This window comes from Kogia breviceps, chromosome 15 (genome assembly GCF_026419965.1).
Source record: "Kogia breviceps isolate mKogBre1 chromosome 15, mKogBre1 haplotype 1, whole genome shotgun sequence".
NCBI lineage: Eukaryota > Metazoa > Chordata > Mammalia > Artiodactyla > Physeteridae > Kogia > Kogia breviceps.
Window position 1 is genome coordinate 23319339 of NC_081324.1, and position 18660 is coordinate 23337998.

Genomic DNA, 18660 nt, shown 5'->3' on the forward strand with positions numbered 1-18660 from the left:
ACATTGTATCCCCAAACATTATCACTAGTAAAGGCAGTTACTTAGCTGAGGCATTTGTTTCATTTAACTTACCAGGGACTAAACTAGCTTCATTTACACCAGTGTTGGTTCTCATGATCTGTCCCCAATAGCCTTTTAGAGGTAAGGAACGCTTCCCAAAATATTGCCTTGCAAGAGTTAAAAGACCCCTCCACCGAAAAAAAAATGGAGCTGCTGAAAGATGTTTAATGAGGCCCCACAGCTGGCAAGGGTGTTATTTATCGTGCTGAGAGGACACGCCTGCCTGATTCTGTGTTGTTAGCGTCTCCCCCTGCAGCCCGCGTCCCTGACAACAAAAGGAAGGCCATTTAGCTGCAGAAGTTTGTCACCCACCACGACGGCCAACAAACTCTCCATATGCTAGCTGGCTGGGGAGACTGGGGACGGCCAGCACCTGGGGAAGTGTGATTGGGGGAGCACCCTCTGCCGCCCCCCCCCACCGGATGTGGAGCTGAGGCGGGGCCCATCCCTCCTGCTGTGCGCCTACCTCCAGAACTGCTCAGGCAGGAAGACAAGCAAAGCTCCCCAATGCCACTTTGATGAATGGCTTAGAATAACAAAGCTGAGTTCATCCGAGGCCTGTCTTTTGGAATCAAAGCCTTGGAGGGAGACGGAGGAAAGAAATGAGGCGCCTGCACAACAGCAGATTTTAGTGGGTACACGCTCATAACCGTGGCTGCCCGCCAGCTGGAGTATTGGCTGAGATTTTAGATCACAGGTGGTTGCAACGAAGCTTCATGATCTTTGCCTGCATTCAGAGGAGTGGAGGTTTCAGGTCCAGCCTCGTGGTGGTGGCTGGCGCCCTCTACTGGGCATATGACACGCTCCACTTCAGAGGGACATTGCCTGCCTGTAGGCCGCTCAGAGGACAGTGATGAGCATTGTGAGTGATCTTGGAAGCCGTCTCAGGTGACCACCTGCTCTGTGAGCTGCCCGTGTATACAGAAGGTGGTTTAGGGAATTGAAGTCCTAGTTCCATGGAGGGTCTGGTTACTTCACAGCCTGATCTGAACAGCCACCCACCGGGGTCCACTGGTTCAGAGGTTGCAGTCTTGCTTCTCCGAGGGGGACTGGAGTCCTGCCCTCCTGACTGTGGCACCAGGTGGAGCTTCACTCTGGCTGCACCCTGGGTGGGCTTTTTTTCGTAGAGGTTCACACCACGTGGTTTCTTCTGTTGGTTGTTTTCAGTTTGACTTTACTTGTACACCTAGAAAAGGGAAAGCTATTTTGAGTATTTGCCAAACTAATTTAAAGGCACACGTGAGGTCAGTGGGTGGTGAACTGCGTCCAATAACAGCAAATTAGATGAATTTAAAGAGTGCTTTTTTCCTGTGGTGTATGTGCCTCCTGAGCCGAATTGAATTATTTGATTAAACAAGCTCATGTCTTCTAGATGTTTTAGTCAACTATAAACACATTTTTAAAAAAACAACAAAAAAACCCCTTAAAGGAGTCCTGATTTTTGCATGAGGAAAGCTTAGGCTCCTTAACTGGATCTGCAGGGCAATTCATTCGTTCAACAAGCGTTAGGTGCCCACGTCGGGCCAGGTACTGATGATGTGACAGCCTGGAACGTGGCCCCTGGGTCCTGCTGAGGCCTCTGGTCCAGGCTGAGCGGGCGGATGAGGAAACCAAGTGTCTGCAAGGGGGCAGGGCCATAGCGCCAAGGCTGAGAAACTCTGCTTTACGGAAACCTGCTATGGCCCTTACCTGTTTTCTCAGTGTTACCCACCTGTTCCTCACCCCTGCTAGGCTGGGCCGTCTCTGTGGGCAGCTACCTTGAGTCTTGTTCATTTTGCATCCCCTAGCTCCTGGCAAGGCTCCTGGTACAGAGAAGCGCATCAGGAAGTGTCTGATGGATGAGTGACAGCCTTGCCCTTTGTCACCCCTTGGGCCAGAACTAGGCTTAGCAAGTGGGAGCCTTTGATGATAAAACAGCATCCATCTCGATGCTTTTTCTTTTATACTTTGCCCTCACCACCAAGTCAGGTTTACTCTCTGTAGACACAAAACATCAGTTGTGTCCATTATAATAAAAAATAAATTGTTGACGAAGATAACAGTTTGGTATAATTAATTACATGAGTGTATACATATTTACTAGCCTTATCTCATTTGATATCCTGTGGGGAGGCAGAACATGGTCCTTTGCCTGATTCTCCATAGAGAGAGTTCCTGACCATGAAGGGGGTAATAATCTACTTGGTTGGAAGGGGTCTGCTGAATATATAGACGTAATGCCAGTGGTTCTCGACCTAGAGTAGTGTCAGCATTGCACTCACTAGTCAGAGCCTCATTCCTGTAACTCTCAGCAGTACATCTGCAGATGAGCTGACGAGGGAAACTGAGTCCATCTGAACTGAGGGTGAAAAGGAGCTGCAGTGTCCCGTTGCCAGGATGGGACAGTGTCCTGGAAGGTAGTTTTGAGCCACGTTTTGAAGGAGATTGAAACCTCCTTGAAGTTTGAAAGAGTTGGGTCGTGTTAATGGAGGGTTAACAAATGGCTTGGAGCTTTTTGCAAGCCTCTGCCAGTACTGTGTGTCTGCTCTTCTCTGTGAGGATCCTTAGAGAGCACGCCGCCTGCAGACTATCAGCAGCTCCCCAGAGGGGCCAAGGCACCTAAGTGGGAGTCACTGCCTTCTGAGTTCCGAAGGGGAGAACAACAGACCTCACTCCTGGACTCCAGCCTCGTTGAAGTTCTCTCCTGACCCTTTCTACGTGATGCTGGGGGTTGGGGGAACAGTTCTCTTAACTCACCTCTTGATGCCTTAAGCTTATCTTTAAAGCCAGAAGGAGGGGAAGATGGCATTGAAACATAACCAGCTGGAATTCAAACCTCTCCAAGGCTTTTGCCCTCTAGCCAGCATCCCTGGGGCCTCCTTTCCTGCTTTTCCTGCCACGGGGTCTAGCAGCATTTCAAGGGAGTGCAGGTGGGTCCTCTGGGATCTGTGTGATCCTCTCTCCCCCTGGATTCCATGCCACAGTCTCCTAGGTAGCAATTCTGGTAGGTCACCATCTAGTCTCAGCTACTCTGCACAGGCTGGTTATCACGTGTTCTGTTATTGTACTGAGGATGGCATTTTGAGGCTTTTTCTACACAGGTTGGGAAGAAGCCTCTCCCCAGTAGGTCATAAAATGTACCAAAGATAGCCAGAACTGATTTCTTCAACCAAAAGGAGCGAGGTTGTTTATGCTCATCACTCAGACCAAAGCCTGGGAGCCTGTCTTACACTCAGTTTTTTGTCTTTTGCCACACCTAGCACAGGGTACTGTGCTTAGTAAAACAGCAGCTTCATTGAACATAATTCACATCCTCCAGTTGAAAGTCAATAGCAAGGCTCCTTCCCTTCCCCAGCATCTGAGCTGTGCGGGTCCAGTGAGATAGACATGGGCAGGGGCGGGTGAAGACCAGGGATAATTCTTCATTGTGAGCTTTAGGCTTTCCTGAGACTCAAATATGAGAGCTCAAAATTTACCAAGACACGGAACTAAATACAAGAAGGCCAGTTATCATTGTAAGATCCTGAACACAGCATATGACCTTGGCATAGACTTTTCATGAGATTTTTGTGGGCATTGCAAAACCATAAACAGTGGTAAACTCATCTGCCTTGTTCTAATGGGATTTTTCTTTCAGTGTACAATTTTAATCCCCAAATGAAAGCAGCTTTGGCCGATTCCATTTTCTTTAGTAAAAAGAACATTAAACTTAACCAGCTGAAGTTCAAGCCTCACAAAAGGAGCCTTTCCTCTGCCCGGCTTCACAGGCAAATATTTTTCCCCCGCTCCCTCTTTCAGCGAGTTGCAGACCTGGAGCAAGAAAACGCGCTCTTGAAAGATGAGAAGGAACGGCTTAACAACCAAATCCTGTGCCACCCTAAAGGTAGGCACCAAAGTGCAGGACTTTGCATTTTGGATTTTAAGTTATTTTCCACACTGATTTCCCCCAAAGATTTCTATCAAGCGTGTAGTCAGTCAGGATGCTGCAGTGGGGAAGGGTTTCAACAGGAGAGAGATGAAAAAGAAGGGTGATCTTTAAGATCCCGCTGCTGACATTTGGTTTCAGGAGTTTCGATCACCTGAGTGCACAGACTCACCCAGCACGGTCTTTAACTGTTTTAAATTTCCCTTTAAAAATTGTTTCTGGGCTTCCCTGGTGGCGCAGTGGTTGCGAGTCTGCCTGCCGATGCAGGGGACACGGGTTCCTGCCCCGGTCTGGGAAGATCCCGCATGCCGCGGAGCAGCTAGGCCCGTGAGCCATGGCCGCTGAGCCTGCGCGTCCGGAGCCTGTGCTCCGCAACAGGAGAGGCCACAGCAGTGAGAGGCCCGCGTACTGCAAAAGAAAAAAAAAATTGTTTCTTTCCACTGATATGAATCATAAGTTTTAGTGCGAGAAAAGCCCACCCATGTTACCTTTTTGCCTTCCCTCCTTCCCCCCACCTAACCTGCGGCCTTATCTCCTCGCATCTCCTTTAATCTCTCTGCACGAGAACCTGAAAGACCAGGAATAAGGAAGAAACTCTGGAACAGAACCTGGGTTCTTCCAGCATCGCTGCCAGCAGTTGCTATGACAGTTGTCGTAAGAGAAAGTCTGGCATGTTAGCTGAGCGAGTTGTGTGTGCAGCTGGCTTCTCTCCCCAGCCCCTAGGGGCAGAGTGGGCCTTCCCCGCTCCGAAGACTGCTGCTGAGCCTTGGGAGCAAACCGCCCTGGGCTCTGCAGAGGGTGAGGTCGCTGAATAAACTCACCAAGTATCTGTGTTGTGAGCTTGTGGTGGGCAGCCTTTTAACAAGAGTTTAGTCAGAAGGCACGAGTGGTCACGCTCCTGGGGAAGCCATGCCAAGCAAACGTGCAGCTCCGTGCACTTGCTTTCCAGATGAATTTGCCCAGAACTCCGTCAAGGAAAACCTGCTGATGAAGAAGGAGCTGGAGGAGGAACGCTCCCGGTACCAGAACCTCGTGAAGGAATATTCCCGGCTGGAGCAGAGATACGACAACCTTCGGGACGAGATGACCATCATAAAGGCAAGGAGGGCAGTTCTCCTGCCCACCGGCTTTGCAGCCCTTGTTCTCGCGCCGCTGCCCCCGCAGTGCCGTCTGGCACAGCGATGCTCGGTGATGGGTGCTGCACGAACAGTGTCGCCTCCCCGCGTCAGTTCTCACCCCTCCCACGGGTAGTTCTCACACAAGCAAGTAGCTGGGCAGTGAGTCCTCTTGGTTAGGACTTGAAGGAAAATTCCACCCACGTAAATGTGTTCTCTTTCTTGTTTCCTATTCTGGGAGAATCCCTCTGTGGAAACAGGAATGGTGTGGGAAGCACGAGCTGCGGGCAGACCTGCAAGGGTCTGACGGTTTCTCCTAATCCTCGATGCCACGCAGATACAGGGGAACGTTTTCATATTTCAAGATTTGTCATTCTCTTTTACCCCGTGTAACTATTCCCTCCAGAAAGGCGTATTCAAACGCGACTGAATAAGTTAATTGCACAGGAACCAGGAAGAGAAGCTGAGTAGGAACATGTATAGAAATCTAAAATTTTCCTACCGAGATCAGTTTTTACTCTCAGCGCCCAATCAGATGCAAGGGGGGAAAAGAGTAATTTTTAAGTGAACAGTATAAATGATAAGCTCCATTTCTAATATGCTTACTATTTTCAGAAACAGAATTGGTGGAGTGCAGGTTGAAGCAGGGGCCTTGAGGGGCCGGTGTGCAGTGTTCTCTTCAAGAGGGAGGCGGTGACAGGACTGTCTGTGTACTTCAGGCTGTTCGAAGGTTAAGCGTCTTTTCCCCAGGACTTCTCAGAGAAATCGGCCCAATGTTAGGGATTTGCATTTCATTTAGAGGGAACACAGACCCGCTGCAGAGCTGTGTTCTCTTCCAAGTGTCATTTTGTTGCTTAGCTGGACGGATGTAAGAACTGTAGGTGAAATTTCTCGTGGGAATAGCTCTGTTTAGCCATCATTGCAAGAAACAGTGGTACCTATTCTTGTTGACAAAGGAGGCAAAAGTCCAATTCTAGAGTCTACTGTTTTTGAAAAATAATAGTTCTTGTTAACATTAGTTCATTATGGGTTTTCACATGTTTCTCCCTAAACAGCAAACCCCAGGCCACAGGCGGAACCCATCAAACCAGAGTAGCTTAGAATCTGACTCTAATTACCCCTCCATCTCGACATCTGAGGTCGGAGACACAGAAGATGCCCTCCAGCAGGTTGAGGTGAGTAAGGCAGCCTCTTGGCTGTTGTCTGTGCTCCAGAGGGAGGGTCTGTGACCTGTGTGGAGCTTCCCCCACCAGTGCTGTTCTGTTTCTGGCACCACAGTTCCCCGGGCTCATTCCTGACAGCAGGGTCACTCAGATTGTGGCAGACTTATAGACAGTTCTCTAGAGTTAATATTTACTGTGCAAGGCAATACATTATTGTTCCCGCTCTCCAAAAAGGAAGATCCTTGATTCCTCTTGCAAAACTGAGGACCTGTTGCAGAGAGGTGAAATAGCTGGAACAGCTGAGTCATTAAAAGAGATATAATTTATCATCCCCATTTAGTATCACAGCACATGTAGTAATATCAACAAGAAAATTTCCCTTCCTGACTTAGAAGCTGGCTAGAACTCAGAAGACAGCAACAAATATTTGAAACAACAGGTATTTGCTGAACAAAATGTATCTTTGTCGGTAATAGCCTCTTAGAGTCACACAGTGGTCTTTATAGTCTGTGTAATTTTATCAAAGGTACATAGGCACACAGTTTTTCCTCTGGCATTTGAAAAGCAGAAAATCACAAGCCCGTAAAACCGTATGAAGCACATGAAGATAGACGTGGAAGAGGGACGGTTATAAAAACAAATGTGCTTTGATCACATCCTTGTGCCAGGCACTGCTGGCGGGTGCTGGAGAAACAGCAGTGATCGAGCCAGAGAAGGTCCCTGCCCTCGCGGAGCTTGTCTGATGGAGAGTTAGACACTAATCACTTGATGGAAGACGCTTATAATACAACTGCGAGTAGCGTTAAGTGCTGTAAAGGGAAGTGAAGGATGGTGGGAGATGGCGAGTGATGGAATAAAGGGTGGGAGGATAGAAAAGGAGGTCCTCCAGGTAAAGGTCTGTCTGCTGTACAGTTTGGTGTGGTTTGCTGCCTGCTGTATGTACTTAGTAAGCATTTAATAAATGCTGGCTTAAGGCCCATGGTTTTGCTTTGCAGTCTCCTAAGTCTGGGTCCCAGAGGCTTGGTCAGCCTAAACTCCAGATGCACCACCCAGGTGTTCATACATGTGACGGTTTACATGCAGACATAAGCACTTCCGTCAGTGGATTTATGTTCTTCCGGGAAGCTGAGGCTGGTTCTTGGGATTGGCCAGAGCAGCAAGCCCAGTGCTGGCTAAGCACGAAGCATTCATTAAGTGCTGGCTGAACCAAATTATGTTGTCCCTTATGTACAAACATGTACTTTTAAGATCCGTATGGATATGCTTGTGCCGATACACATGTTTGTTCATGCACACCCACATGTGACAGACCCTGGAGGTCAAACCCAGGCATGAATCTGAAGGAAGAAATCTACTGGGAAACTGATGCTGCAGGATCTGTTGGATAAATGGGTTCCCTGGCAAGAGAAGCATTGATTTTGATTCAAGGTGCAGTCAAGTGGTGTTCGACAGCAGTTTTAACGGTGATTAGTAAGCACATTGATCCATCATCAGGAAGTGTTAGATCCTGAGTTTTACAACTTCTCTGTGTGAGACCATTTTCCAGAAATGAGCTCTTTTTTAACTTCCAAATAAAAAGGCTGTGTCTTTATCCATTTGTTCCTAGCGTATATGATTGGTCATCTTAGGTGGCTCACACAGGAGGAATATAAGTGGCTGAGACCCAGATGTTATGTAGACAGAAAATGAGCCTGGAGCACCAACTTTAATATGAGAATGATAGTTGGTTGGCATTGGCTTTGTCTCAGAGGCGTGGATTGATGTTTGGGAGGGAGAGGGAAGACAGACAGCCGATGGAGACAGCTGACACTGAGGGTGCTGTGTGTTCCCTAAGGCATCTGTGCTATTAAAACCTCTTCTTCCTGCTCCCTGTCTTCCTCGGAAGGAAATTGGCCTGGAGAAGGCGGCCATGGACATGACAGTCTTCCTGAAGCTGCAGAAGAGGGTGCGAGAGCTTGAGCAGGAGAGGAAGAAACTGCAGGTGCAACTGGAGAAGAAAGAACAGCAGGACGGCAAGAAAATCCCGGTGCGTGAAGGAGCTGCGAGCCCGCAGGGCCGCACCCTGAGGGTGCTGGTGTCAGAATGACCCAGCTCACTCCTGCCAGGGCTCACGGGGTCAGGTGTGACCATGAGAGGTCATGCTGGGGCTGGGTTTCAGGGAAGAGCTTCATCTTGTCTTGATGGCACATTGAATCTTCTCTGCAAATGCCCACATCACCCCAGTTGGACAGGAGTCAGCTTCCCCTGTACCTTCAGGGCAAAGAATTTCCAGTGGTGAAGCCAGCAGGGAGCCTGTGTCATTGTCACCCACTTGCAAAGAGAACCAGGGTGTAATTAGAGTATAAACACAGTTGACCTTTGAACAACTTGGGCTAGGGGCACCCAACCCTCTGCACAGTTGAAAACTCACCTGTGACTTATAGTCGGCCCTGGTTCTGCATCTGAGGATTCAACCAGTCACAGATTGTGCAGTGCTGTAGTATTTACTATTGAAAAAGATGCACGAATAAGTGGACCTGTGCAGTTCAAACTCATGTGATCCAAGGGTCGACGATATAGGCGAAAGTCAAATCTTAGAGAAAATCAATGCCTGTTTGTACCTGGAATCTGGTGTGGACTTGAGTTTAGTCCCATTGGGTCAGGGGCAGACCAAGTTTGCAGTCACCCAGGACTGCAGCCTCGCCTCAATCTAAATTATCATTAGTATCTTGGGCCTTGAAAAGATATTTTTTGAAACCTTAGTGTCCCCAAATGTATCACTCCATCCCAGTGACCCACTGGGCACCTATGCTACGCTCAGCACTGTGCTGGTGCCGGACTCATAGTAGGTGTTCAAAATGTTTATTAAATAAGGGAGATACAAACAGAAGAGAAATCCCCTCATTGACTAGATTATAAATTCGAGGAATGTGTAATCTAGGTCAGGAGGACCAGACATAACACAGATGAAGAATAAAAAAAACATTGGTAGCGCTCAAATAAATGCCAGGTTGAGTACAAACAGATTGGTGCTGTAGGAATAGAGAGCGCTCACTGCCATTAGCAGTGATAGGGAGATAAGAGTCACTTGCTATGAGGACCGCTTCTAATGGGATATGAGGCCGTTTCGGACATGGATCACATCATTAGCTGACCTCACTGTGGGTTTGTAAAAGGCCTTGGGTCTGTTCTCAGGCTTGAGTTGCCCCTTGTGGGGTTTGACCCCCTCCCTGCATGCTCAGCCCTACCCCCGCCCCACCCCTACACACTTCCTCCTTTTGTAACACCCGACCTCCCTTTCCAATCAAATGTGATACAGATGTTGATCGGTATTACTGGTAAATTCTTGGGGTTTTTCCTGAGCAGTAAGTGGGGAGGTCAATCTTGCTGATGGATTTAAATCTTTCAGGTGGATTGGATTCAGAATGGAGGGTAAAAGGATTAGGTTTATAAATGACTCATTCAATTAGAAGAGAATCTGCCCTGACAGGCGAACACAAATCAAATAGATGAAAAGCTGCACAGACCTCAGACGATGCCTGACGTGAAAGTTCCTGGCCACCCAGCTGTCCCTGAAGACTCACTGTCCAGGCTCCCCACTGCAGAAATGCCAAATAATTTTGGAATCTTGGCTTTAGGACTTCTGCTTGTCTCGGAACTAGATAAAAAGGGGTATATCTTTCATTAAAAAATAATCACTGAGCAAAAGTTAGAACCGCAGGCTTGGCTCACAGCCCTGTAATGTGCATTGAGGATCTCTGTTTAAGAAGAATGACCTTGTTTCTGCCAGAGTTTGGTAAGAAAGGCAGAAGTGGGCCACAGGAGAGTATGGAATCCCTCCACAGAAACCCTGAAACTGAGCTTTCAGAGATCGTGTTCTTGGATCTACCCTGGGTCCCAAGAGAAATTCTGAGCCACCCTAGGTCTTTGGTCTGGGGCGATATGGCCCAGGTCTTGGCTATAGAGAGAGGCCAGGCTCTGGATAAGGAATGACAGGGAGGTCTGTAGGGAGCCTGTCAGTGAGGGAGTCACCAAGCCTGTCATGAGGTGGGGCCTCTGGGCCAGTCCATCCATGTGTTTGACTTCCCGTCCATCTGGCTCCCTTTCCCCGGGCCTGGCAAAGTCACCATGGCTATCAGGGGGATTCCAGTGGGCTGTCCACTTAGAAACGACTGCTGGTCCACCCTAATACAGCTCCTCAGATTTGGATAGATGATCTCCCTTTCCCAAGAACCTAATGCGCTCAACAATAATCCATGGTCGTGCAGCAAGCCCATGCTACGTAGAACACAGGTGCAGGCCTCTCCCCAGGCCAGCGGGTTATGAGGTGACCCTGAGCAGTCACATCCCCTACCACTGGGGATGGTGGGAGATGAAGCAGAGACTGGTACCCTGGAGCGTCGCTTTCCCAGGCTGCAGGCTGGAAACAGTGCAGCCAGTGTCACATTCCTTGACCTGGATCCAGCCCCAGTCTCCAAGCCTGGGACCCACCTAATCCATCCACAGCTGGACTTCAGGTTGCTAGCACTGTGGATATCTAATTAAGCACTGTCAGGTTTTAGCTCCAAAAAGCGATCTCATTCAGGAACTATCACTCACTCCTTGAAATCACCCCTAGCAATTAACCATTTGTGAAGGTGTTTCTACCTCTTCTCATTGGACAGGTCAAGTCCAATAGCTGCCAAACAACGATAGGAGTCATTGGCTCGGCTGAGTCCTAATGGGCTAGTGTTTCCGTTGTTGCTATCCACACCCACCAGCTGTGGAGCTGTGAAGTCAGGCAGCATTCATGGTGCTCCGTAGTGGGCCAGCTGTCACACTGCCTATTGTAGAGCGACACAGAGGAAGCAGGCTTCTCCACAAGGTGCTTAGAGTGACTTAGTTGGGAAAACAGTATACATGTGCACACACACACTTCCCGCCCCCAGCCAAAAAAAAAAAAAAATGAAGAGGGGCTCTTAAACCTCATAAGTACATCATTATTATATGTTAACCTTCCTAATAAGCACACAAGTCTAACGGTGCTGGTTTCCTAGGACTACTGAAACCAAGTACCACGTACTAGATGGCTTAAAACAACATAACTTTATTCTCTCGTGGTTCTGGAGACCAGGAGCCAACAATTAAGGTGTCAACAGGGCCATACTCTCCTAAAGGCTTTTGGGGAGGATCTGCTCCATGTCTCTCTTTGAGTGTCTGGGCTGCTGGCGGCCCTTGGCATTCCTCGACTTGCAGCTGCGTGACTCCAAGCTCTGCGTCCATCTTCAGTTCACGTGGGGTGGGGGGGGTCTTCCCTGTGTGCGTGTCTCTCACCTTCTTATAAGGACACCAGTCACATCAGACTAGGGACCATCCTAATGCCCTCATCTTGACTTGATTGTATCTGCAAAGGCCCTATTTCCAAACTGGGTGACATTCACAGTTACCATGGGTTAGGACTTCGGTGTATCTTTTGGGGGACATGGTTCAGCCCATAACACAGTGTTATTTGTGTTCAACCTGTAGGTGCTTGTGAAGATCGTGTGAATAAAGTTATGTAGGGGATGTGGGCAGGCAGGAGGGAGCTCTGTGGTGGCCTGAGGTACTGAGCTGCATCTTGGCAGGAAGGTGGGAGTGCCGGGCACAAGCAAGGGCAAAACAAGCACGTCCCGACTGTGGTGGGAAATCGTCCTGTGGAACCAGCTGCCTTGCAGCCCGTGCTCACCTCCCTGCCTCTTCATCCATGCAGGCGGAGCAGCCAAGCAGTGACTTAGATTTGGACCAGGATGCAGATCTCGCCTACAATAGTCTGAAGGTAAGATTCTTAGAAGACAAGCTTCCTTAACTCACCCTTCGGAGGACGGATGATGGTGCTGGGCAAAGGCAAGTCCAGTCCTGAGCTCCGTCTACGAATAAGTGAAGCCGTAAGCCCACAGGTTCCCCTTCCCGCACTTGAGTTTCTTCATCTGTGAAATGAAGGAAAATTTGTTTTTACTCCAAACACCCCTGACACCAAATGTATGAGTTTTCCACCTCAAGCAATTCTCCAGTTCTCTGTGGACACCAACTAGGAGTCCTACAATTAAATTCAATTGTGGCACAAATTTCCAAGGGTTAACACAGACCCTGCTGGTTAGGGGCTCAGCCCCTCTTCAGGTGCCAATCACATCGGTGGGTCCCCAAGACTCTGCTACGATCATGGGTTCCCGTGCCCCCCTCCTCACGTTTGATAATTTGTTAGAACAGTTCACAGAACTCAGGAAAGCATTTTGCTTACTATTACTGGTTTACTGTGAAGGGTACAACTCAGGAAAGGCCAGATGGAAGGGGTGTGACGTGTGTGGGAGGGGACTCGGAGTGTCCAGCCCACTCCAGACACCTCCACGTGTTCATCAACCGGAAGCTCCCAAACCCTGTCACTGAGAGGTTTTGTGGAGGTTCCGTTACACAGGCATGATGGGTTAAATCATTGGCCCGTGGCGTTTAACTCCATCTCCTGCCCTCCTCTTCCCCTTTCCTAAGGTTGATGGGTGGGCTGAAGGCTGCAGGGCTCTAACCCCTAATTAGAGCCCCTGCAGGGCTCTAATCCTCCAAGAGTTACCTCAGCATAAACTCCCTCATGGTTGAAAGGGACTTATGATGAATAACAGAAGACACTTCCCTCACCTCACCACTCAGGAAATTCCAAGGGTTTAGGAGCTCTGTGCCAGGAACCAGGGACTAAGACCAAATATAATAGAAGATGTTCCTCTCACCTCTAACACTAGGAGGTTACAAGAGTTTAAGAAGCTCTTCCAGGAACCAGAGCCAGAGACCAAATATATATTTATTATTATGTCACATGTATCTTCCCTACCTGATACAGTTTCAGTTAAAGTAAAATAGGCCAGTGGAATGGACTCACTTTGAAAAACAATCCAGACCAGCATGGAGATCTGTAAGGCCAAGGGCTCTCCCAGCGTGTCCAGCAGGAGGTGGCCAGGTGGAGGGTGGAAGGCCTCGGGTCTGAGGACAAGCGGGCCTGCATTTACTGCAGCGATGCGGCGGGCGGGCGGGGGTGGGTGGGAGGTACAGAAAAGGTGCGTTAGATGGAGCATTCCCACTCCCCTGTCCTCTTTCCCAGGGACTTGGGAGTTGGGAATTTATCCAGTCTGCCAGGGCCACTGAGCCTGGTCCCACTTACAGGACTGCAGATAACTCTGGTAACAGCTATATCGTTCAGGAGAACAGCCCTGAGTCATTCCCACAGCTGAGAAAGCAAAGGTTCCAGGGGTACAAAGTTGTACCTCGAGCCAGAGTGAGGACCCAGGGCTCCTGCCTCCAAGCCCAGTGCTCCTTCACCAAGCAGTGCTGGCTTGTCCTGGGAGTGCACACTGCTAGCAGAAGGAAAATCACCCAGGCTCTGAGTGGAGTCTTAACTCCTGAACTTCATAACTAGACTCACCAGTAATCACCACACCCCAGGGCCCTTCTCATTTCTGCAGAATCGCTTGTCTCCATGTCTGGTCCCAAATCTCCCAGAAATGACCACGTGTGTGGTGCAGTAGTGGGAAGGACCCTGGACCAGCCTCTAAACTCACTGTGAGCTTTCTCTGCTCCATCCTCAGCTTCCTCATTCATTAAGTAAAGGGGTTATACCCAATGATCTCCTCGCTTTGTGATCCTGTGGCTCTGTGATGTCTGTGTAACCAGTGCCCAGTTATCCATGTTCTTGGTTTTCTGTGGGAAATTTTGAATCCCATATATTCCAGCGCTCTATCAGCAATTTATGTGTAATTATCAGACTTTAAATTATCTGACTTCATCTCAAACACAAAGTTAAAGATTTTACCTAGAAAATTTTAAATACATTCCAAAACTGAGTTTCAATGGTATTTTTGACTCTGTGTACTGGCAGTGTTTTCTCTGCTAGCACTGGCAATTGGCGGCTTTCCGTATGACCAAAGCAATGTTCTTGGTCTGTTTCCAAAACACTAGTCCATGTGATGCTCCTTAGAAGAAAGGGGCAGGGAGGTCTCTCTAGACAAGTAAGTTTAGGTTATCAGGCATTTTATATTCTCTTTTGGAAAGTCAAAAAATACATTAACATATTAGGGTTCCAGGAAATCCTGTGTTAACAATATGTTTAAAATTGTTAACCCAGCACTTCCACAAAGAAGGGCTTCAGAGCCAAATACACCTAGAAATACGAACCCCACTGAATCACTTAGAGGATTGCGACCATACAGGCATCATGTCAGATCCTTGGCACCGATAACCTGGGGGTCTGGGTTCAAGTCCAGGCCCCAACTTTGACCACTTGCTGACATAGAACGTATACTGTGTGTCCCGTCGTTAACACGGGAAGGTTGCTCTTAGCTTCCCAGGTGGTTGGGGCAGGTGGTTAAGGAAGGTGGAGGAGGAGGAGGCCCCCCGGGGATGGTGCGCGGACTCCAGAGAGTGATGAGTAAGTCGCCGGGCTGCCTTCCAGAGGCAGGAGCTGGAGTCGGAGAACAAGAAGCTGAAGAATGAGCTGAACGAGCTGAGGAAAGCCGTGGCCGACCAAGCCTCAGAGCACAGCGCTGCCCACGGCACCCCTGACAGCTACTGCCTCCTGCTGAACCAGCTCAAGCTGGCCCACGAGGAGCTGGAGGTGCGCAAGGAGGAGGTGCTCATCCTGAGGACCCAGATCGTGAGCACCGACCGGCGCCACCTGGCTGGCAAGGGCTCGGTGAGGAGAGGGGGCCGCGGGCGGGGCACTGGGGCCACGCTAGGGGGAGAGGTGTTTTTCTCACGTTTCTTTACGCAGGAGGGCCTTCAACCTAAAATAGCAGGGTCTTTTAGAGTCTCCTCTAGAAGTAGAGCAAGGTACCTGCTGTCCTCCCAGCATGACTTTTCACAGGAGACTTTGCTGGAAGTTTCTAGGATCTTCTGAAGTTACTCAATAGGAACATGTTCAAAAGGAATGAGGCTCAGAATTTGAGTAAACCTGGGCCACAGCCTGAGCAGCCCCCTTGGCCTGGTTTTTCACCTCAGGTCTTGCCCCTTGCTATTTACTTTGTTTCCAGGTGAAGAAAGTCTTCCTCTCAGCTCTCCCAGGGTGGCAAGTGCAACTTAGCGTTTGTTCCTAACGTTTCCCCCTCCTGCACAGATTGAGGAGCGGGCGGGAGGGCCCGAGGCCGCCTGGGCCACTCTGGGCGTGGGCCCGGGGTGGGGGAGCTGGGGCAGGTGGGCAGCACTGAGTGTGCAGAATTCCAAACTAAGACAGATTTCGGTCATCTCCTCCGCCTTCGGGGAGCTTTCTCCTCCGCCTTTGGGGAGCTTTCTCCTCCAGGGACACCATCCTTGCCTCTCCCTCCCCCCTCCCCCAACCGCCCCTCCACCCTCTCTGCCTTTCACAGCCAGTCCTCTGACTGTGACTGTGATTCTCCCCAACTCTCCCAAAGTGATTTTTTAAAGTCACCTTCCTGCCTTCCTGCCGGGTAACCACTGTTACCTGAAGTCTTCTGGTGCCTTTGTCTTTTCCCAAAGGCTCGTTTTGCTCCCTCTGTGTATAAAGTCATTTCATGACAATTGTTTGTATAACCAGAGTTATTTATTTTTTAATCTGGGACATTCTAGGAGCCAAGCATCAATGCCAGAACAAGCTGGCCTAACAGCGAAAAGCACGTGGATCAGGAAGACGCTATCGAGGCCTATCATGGGGTCTGCCAGACGAACAGGTAAGCCCCACCTTGCAGTCACTGTGCCTGGAGGGGGCGACAGGGAAGGAGCCCTGCCCAGCCTGGCAGTGAGGGCCCCCGCTCCTCAGATACTGACCTTGCGCTCAGCATCAGGGCGTTGGGTTTTATAGGAGACAAATGCGGAGGAGCAGACTCAGTGAGTCCCATGCGCTAAGGAAGCCTGCTGTTAGCATCAGCAAGACTCCAGCGAGCCCCCCCACCCGGGAGCATCCAGAACCCAGATCCTCTGAAAAGCACTGGGGAAGGGAGCTTCCCTGGGAGGTTTGACAGGAGGAGAGGGAAGGGCTGGCTGGGAGCGACTTCTCCTGTTGAAATGGAAGCAGGTGCCAAGTGAGCGCATCTGAGTAGTAGCAGAGGGGCTGCTCCAGCTGTTTGCCACGTCTGCCAGCTTTACTCAGCCCAGCTGGTGGGCGCATGCGACAGTGGGCCCCAGGCGCTGTCATTTAAGGCATGGAACCCAAGCCAGGCACTGCAGAGATTGGCTGGGAGGATGTGACCACTACCATATTGGCTAAAAGGAGATTTCTCTGGACTTCAGCCTGGACTAAATTCCAGGACTTCCTCACTTCTGGTCCCCCCTCAAGGAGGACCTACGCAGGGTTACGGCAAAAGAGAGTGACTTGGGGGGGCAGCAGGGCCCGGGACGCAGGACAGAGCAGGGCCCCCGAGGTAGTGCAGCCAAGCACTTGAGAGTGTGCACTGGAGTTCCTTTCGCTTACCAGCTATTTAGGGACACTTCAAACCGCTCAGTGCTCCGTTTCCTCACCTGTGAACTGGGGACGGTCATAACAGCCTACCACATAGGGTGACTGAGGTTAGGCGAGTTAGTCCGTGCAAAGCCCTCAGAGCAGTGCCTGCCCATGATAAGCATGCAGTAAACGTCAGTGTTGTTATAGCCACTCTTGTTACCTGTGCCTCTGTGGGCACTTGTAAAACCGGAGCTGGCCTTTTCCCTGGCTACCCGTCTCTCTTCCTGAATGTTGATCAATCATTAAGCACTTGTTTAAAATTGCTGAAAACAGCAAGTGCATCCAGAAAGTTGTCAGTAGCGGTCGCTGGGAGTGCAGCATGAACCCGTTTGCAGGAGTGTCACCGAACGACGTGAGGACTTCCCAGGGTTTTGATTCCCAGATCTTCCCATCTGGCCCCTCTTTCTGTGGATGAGAAAACTGAGCTACTCAGGCACGTGACGGGCCTGTAACAGAGTCAAGGTAGAATCCGAAGGCCAGACTCCCAGGCTGGGCTGCCCCCAGCCCACTGTGGAGGTGATCGGAAGGTGAGGGTATTTTAGCAGGCCCCCAGGAGGAAATTCAGTTTATTTCGAGAGGAGGGAAAGAAGGAAATGAAGGTGAATGTCTCTGAATGCCAAAACTGAGTCAAGATTTAGTCATTTTGTTTTTATTTTTTCCTTTTTTTTTTTTTTTTGTGGTACGCGGGCCTCTCACTGTCGTGGCCTCTCCCGTTGCGGAGCACAGGCTCCGGACGCGCAGGCCCAGCGGCCATGGCTCACGGGCCCAGCCGCTCTGCGGCATGTAGGATCTTCCCGGACCAGGGCACGAACCCGTGTCCCCTGCATCGGCAGGTGGACTCTCAAACATTGCGCCACCAGGGAAGCCCAAGATTTAGGCATTTTAAATCATCTTGGGTGAAGATAAGAAATGAGATGTATAAGAAAAAGGAACACAGGTGATATTTTAACATTTTTTAAAAGGAAGAAGGAAACTGGGAACTTGGTCCTGACAAGCAGTGTGCTTATCTTTCTGATCTTCATGGACCGGCGCTGTTATCAGCTCTCTTTTTGTTCATCCAGATGGTTGTCAGGCATCCAGACCTAAATATAGGTATTCCCAGGGGATGCTTAATACCCTGGATTTGTCTTCCTTTGCAGCAATAATGATGATGGTGGTAAAATAAAAATAGCTTTTCTTATATCTTAAAATAATTCAGCTCCCAGCAAACCCAGGGTACAATAGGGAATTAATAGCCTGTGAAACTGAGTTAAGTATAGAAAGGAGCCTCTGCCTCGGGGAAGGGAAGCCGGAGGAACCGGTGCCCCAGTTGCCCTGCACCTGGAAATGACATTGGTGGGTTTGTCTCTCTTCCAATTCCTTGAATCCCAGCAGCAAGGGAGGACAGCACTGGGCAGGCTGGCAGGGCAGAAGGATTAGGATGTGATTCCTGGAGCCCAGACAGCAAGGGCATCCTTTCCAACAAGGGCTGCTCCCTGCAAAGGTGCTTTGAAGACAGAGTTGCTTTTCCTATAATGGAGAGTGTTCTGGTTGAAATGTAAATTGTATTATGCAGGGATGATTTTGGAGTTGGGGTGATTGGAGAATCTATGGTGTCCCTAGAAAAACATATACAGTGAATTTTGCTTCAATTTCTGGAGGGAGTATAATCACACACACCCCCACCCAATCACAGCCCCTCTAAGAGTGCTGGTCTCCAAGTTCAGAACTTTTTCACTTGCTAACTTTCATAGTTTATAGAGTTCTTTTTTGATCTTTGCAACTGTGTCTTGTGTTTTCAAATTTGGAGCAAGAAGCCAGTGTTGAGGGCCTGCTCTGAGAATAGCCACAGGAATATGTAGAGCACTTCTGCATCCAAACGCTCTCTCATTTTCACATCTGGGGAACTAAGAGAAACCAGCAACGTTATTACCATTTTATAAATGGCAGAACTAGGATAAAGAGAAGGCTGGTCCGTGCCCCAGAGATGGGCTGCTGCAGACAGGCTGG

At 49.5% G+C, this 18660-nt stretch overlaps 1 protein-coding gene and 1 long non-coding RNA gene across 5 annotated transcripts in view; one reads left to right on the forward strand and one right to left on the reverse strand.

Moving 5' to 3' along the window:
* MYO5B (myosin VB) overlaps positions 1-18660 on the forward strand; it is a 353322-nt gene that overhangs the window by 308709 nt on the left and 25953 nt on the right. For both annotated transcript variants that reach the window (XM_059039745.2, XM_059039744.2), the window contains exons 23-29: positions 3838-3922; positions 4914-5062; positions 6135-6254; positions 8128-8268; positions 11950-12015; positions 14671-14910; positions 15801-15901. In XM_059039745.2, the coding sequence (XP_058895728.1) occupies positions 3838-3922; positions 4914-5062; positions 6135-6254; positions 8128-8268; positions 11950-12015; positions 14671-14910; positions 15801-15901 (902 nt within the window). The remainder of the gene's footprint in view (positions 1-3837; positions 3923-4913; positions 5063-6134; positions 6255-8127; positions 8269-11949; positions 12016-14670; positions 14911-15800; positions 15902-18660) is intronic.
* Positions 1-18660, reverse strand: part of LOC131742259 (uncharacterized) — a 124459-nt gene that overhangs the window by 5612 nt on the left and 100187 nt on the right. For 2 of the 3 annotated variants that reach the window (XR_010836903.1, XR_010836904.1), the window contains exons 6-7: positions 12051-12166; positions 527-1246 (exon numbers count right to left, since the gene is read on the reverse strand). This is a non-coding gene — a long non-coding RNA (uncharacterized lncRNA). Of the gene's footprint in view, positions 1247-12050; positions 12167-18660 lie in introns of all 3 variants that reach the window. The other variant, XR_010836906.1, reaches the window with a different exon arrangement.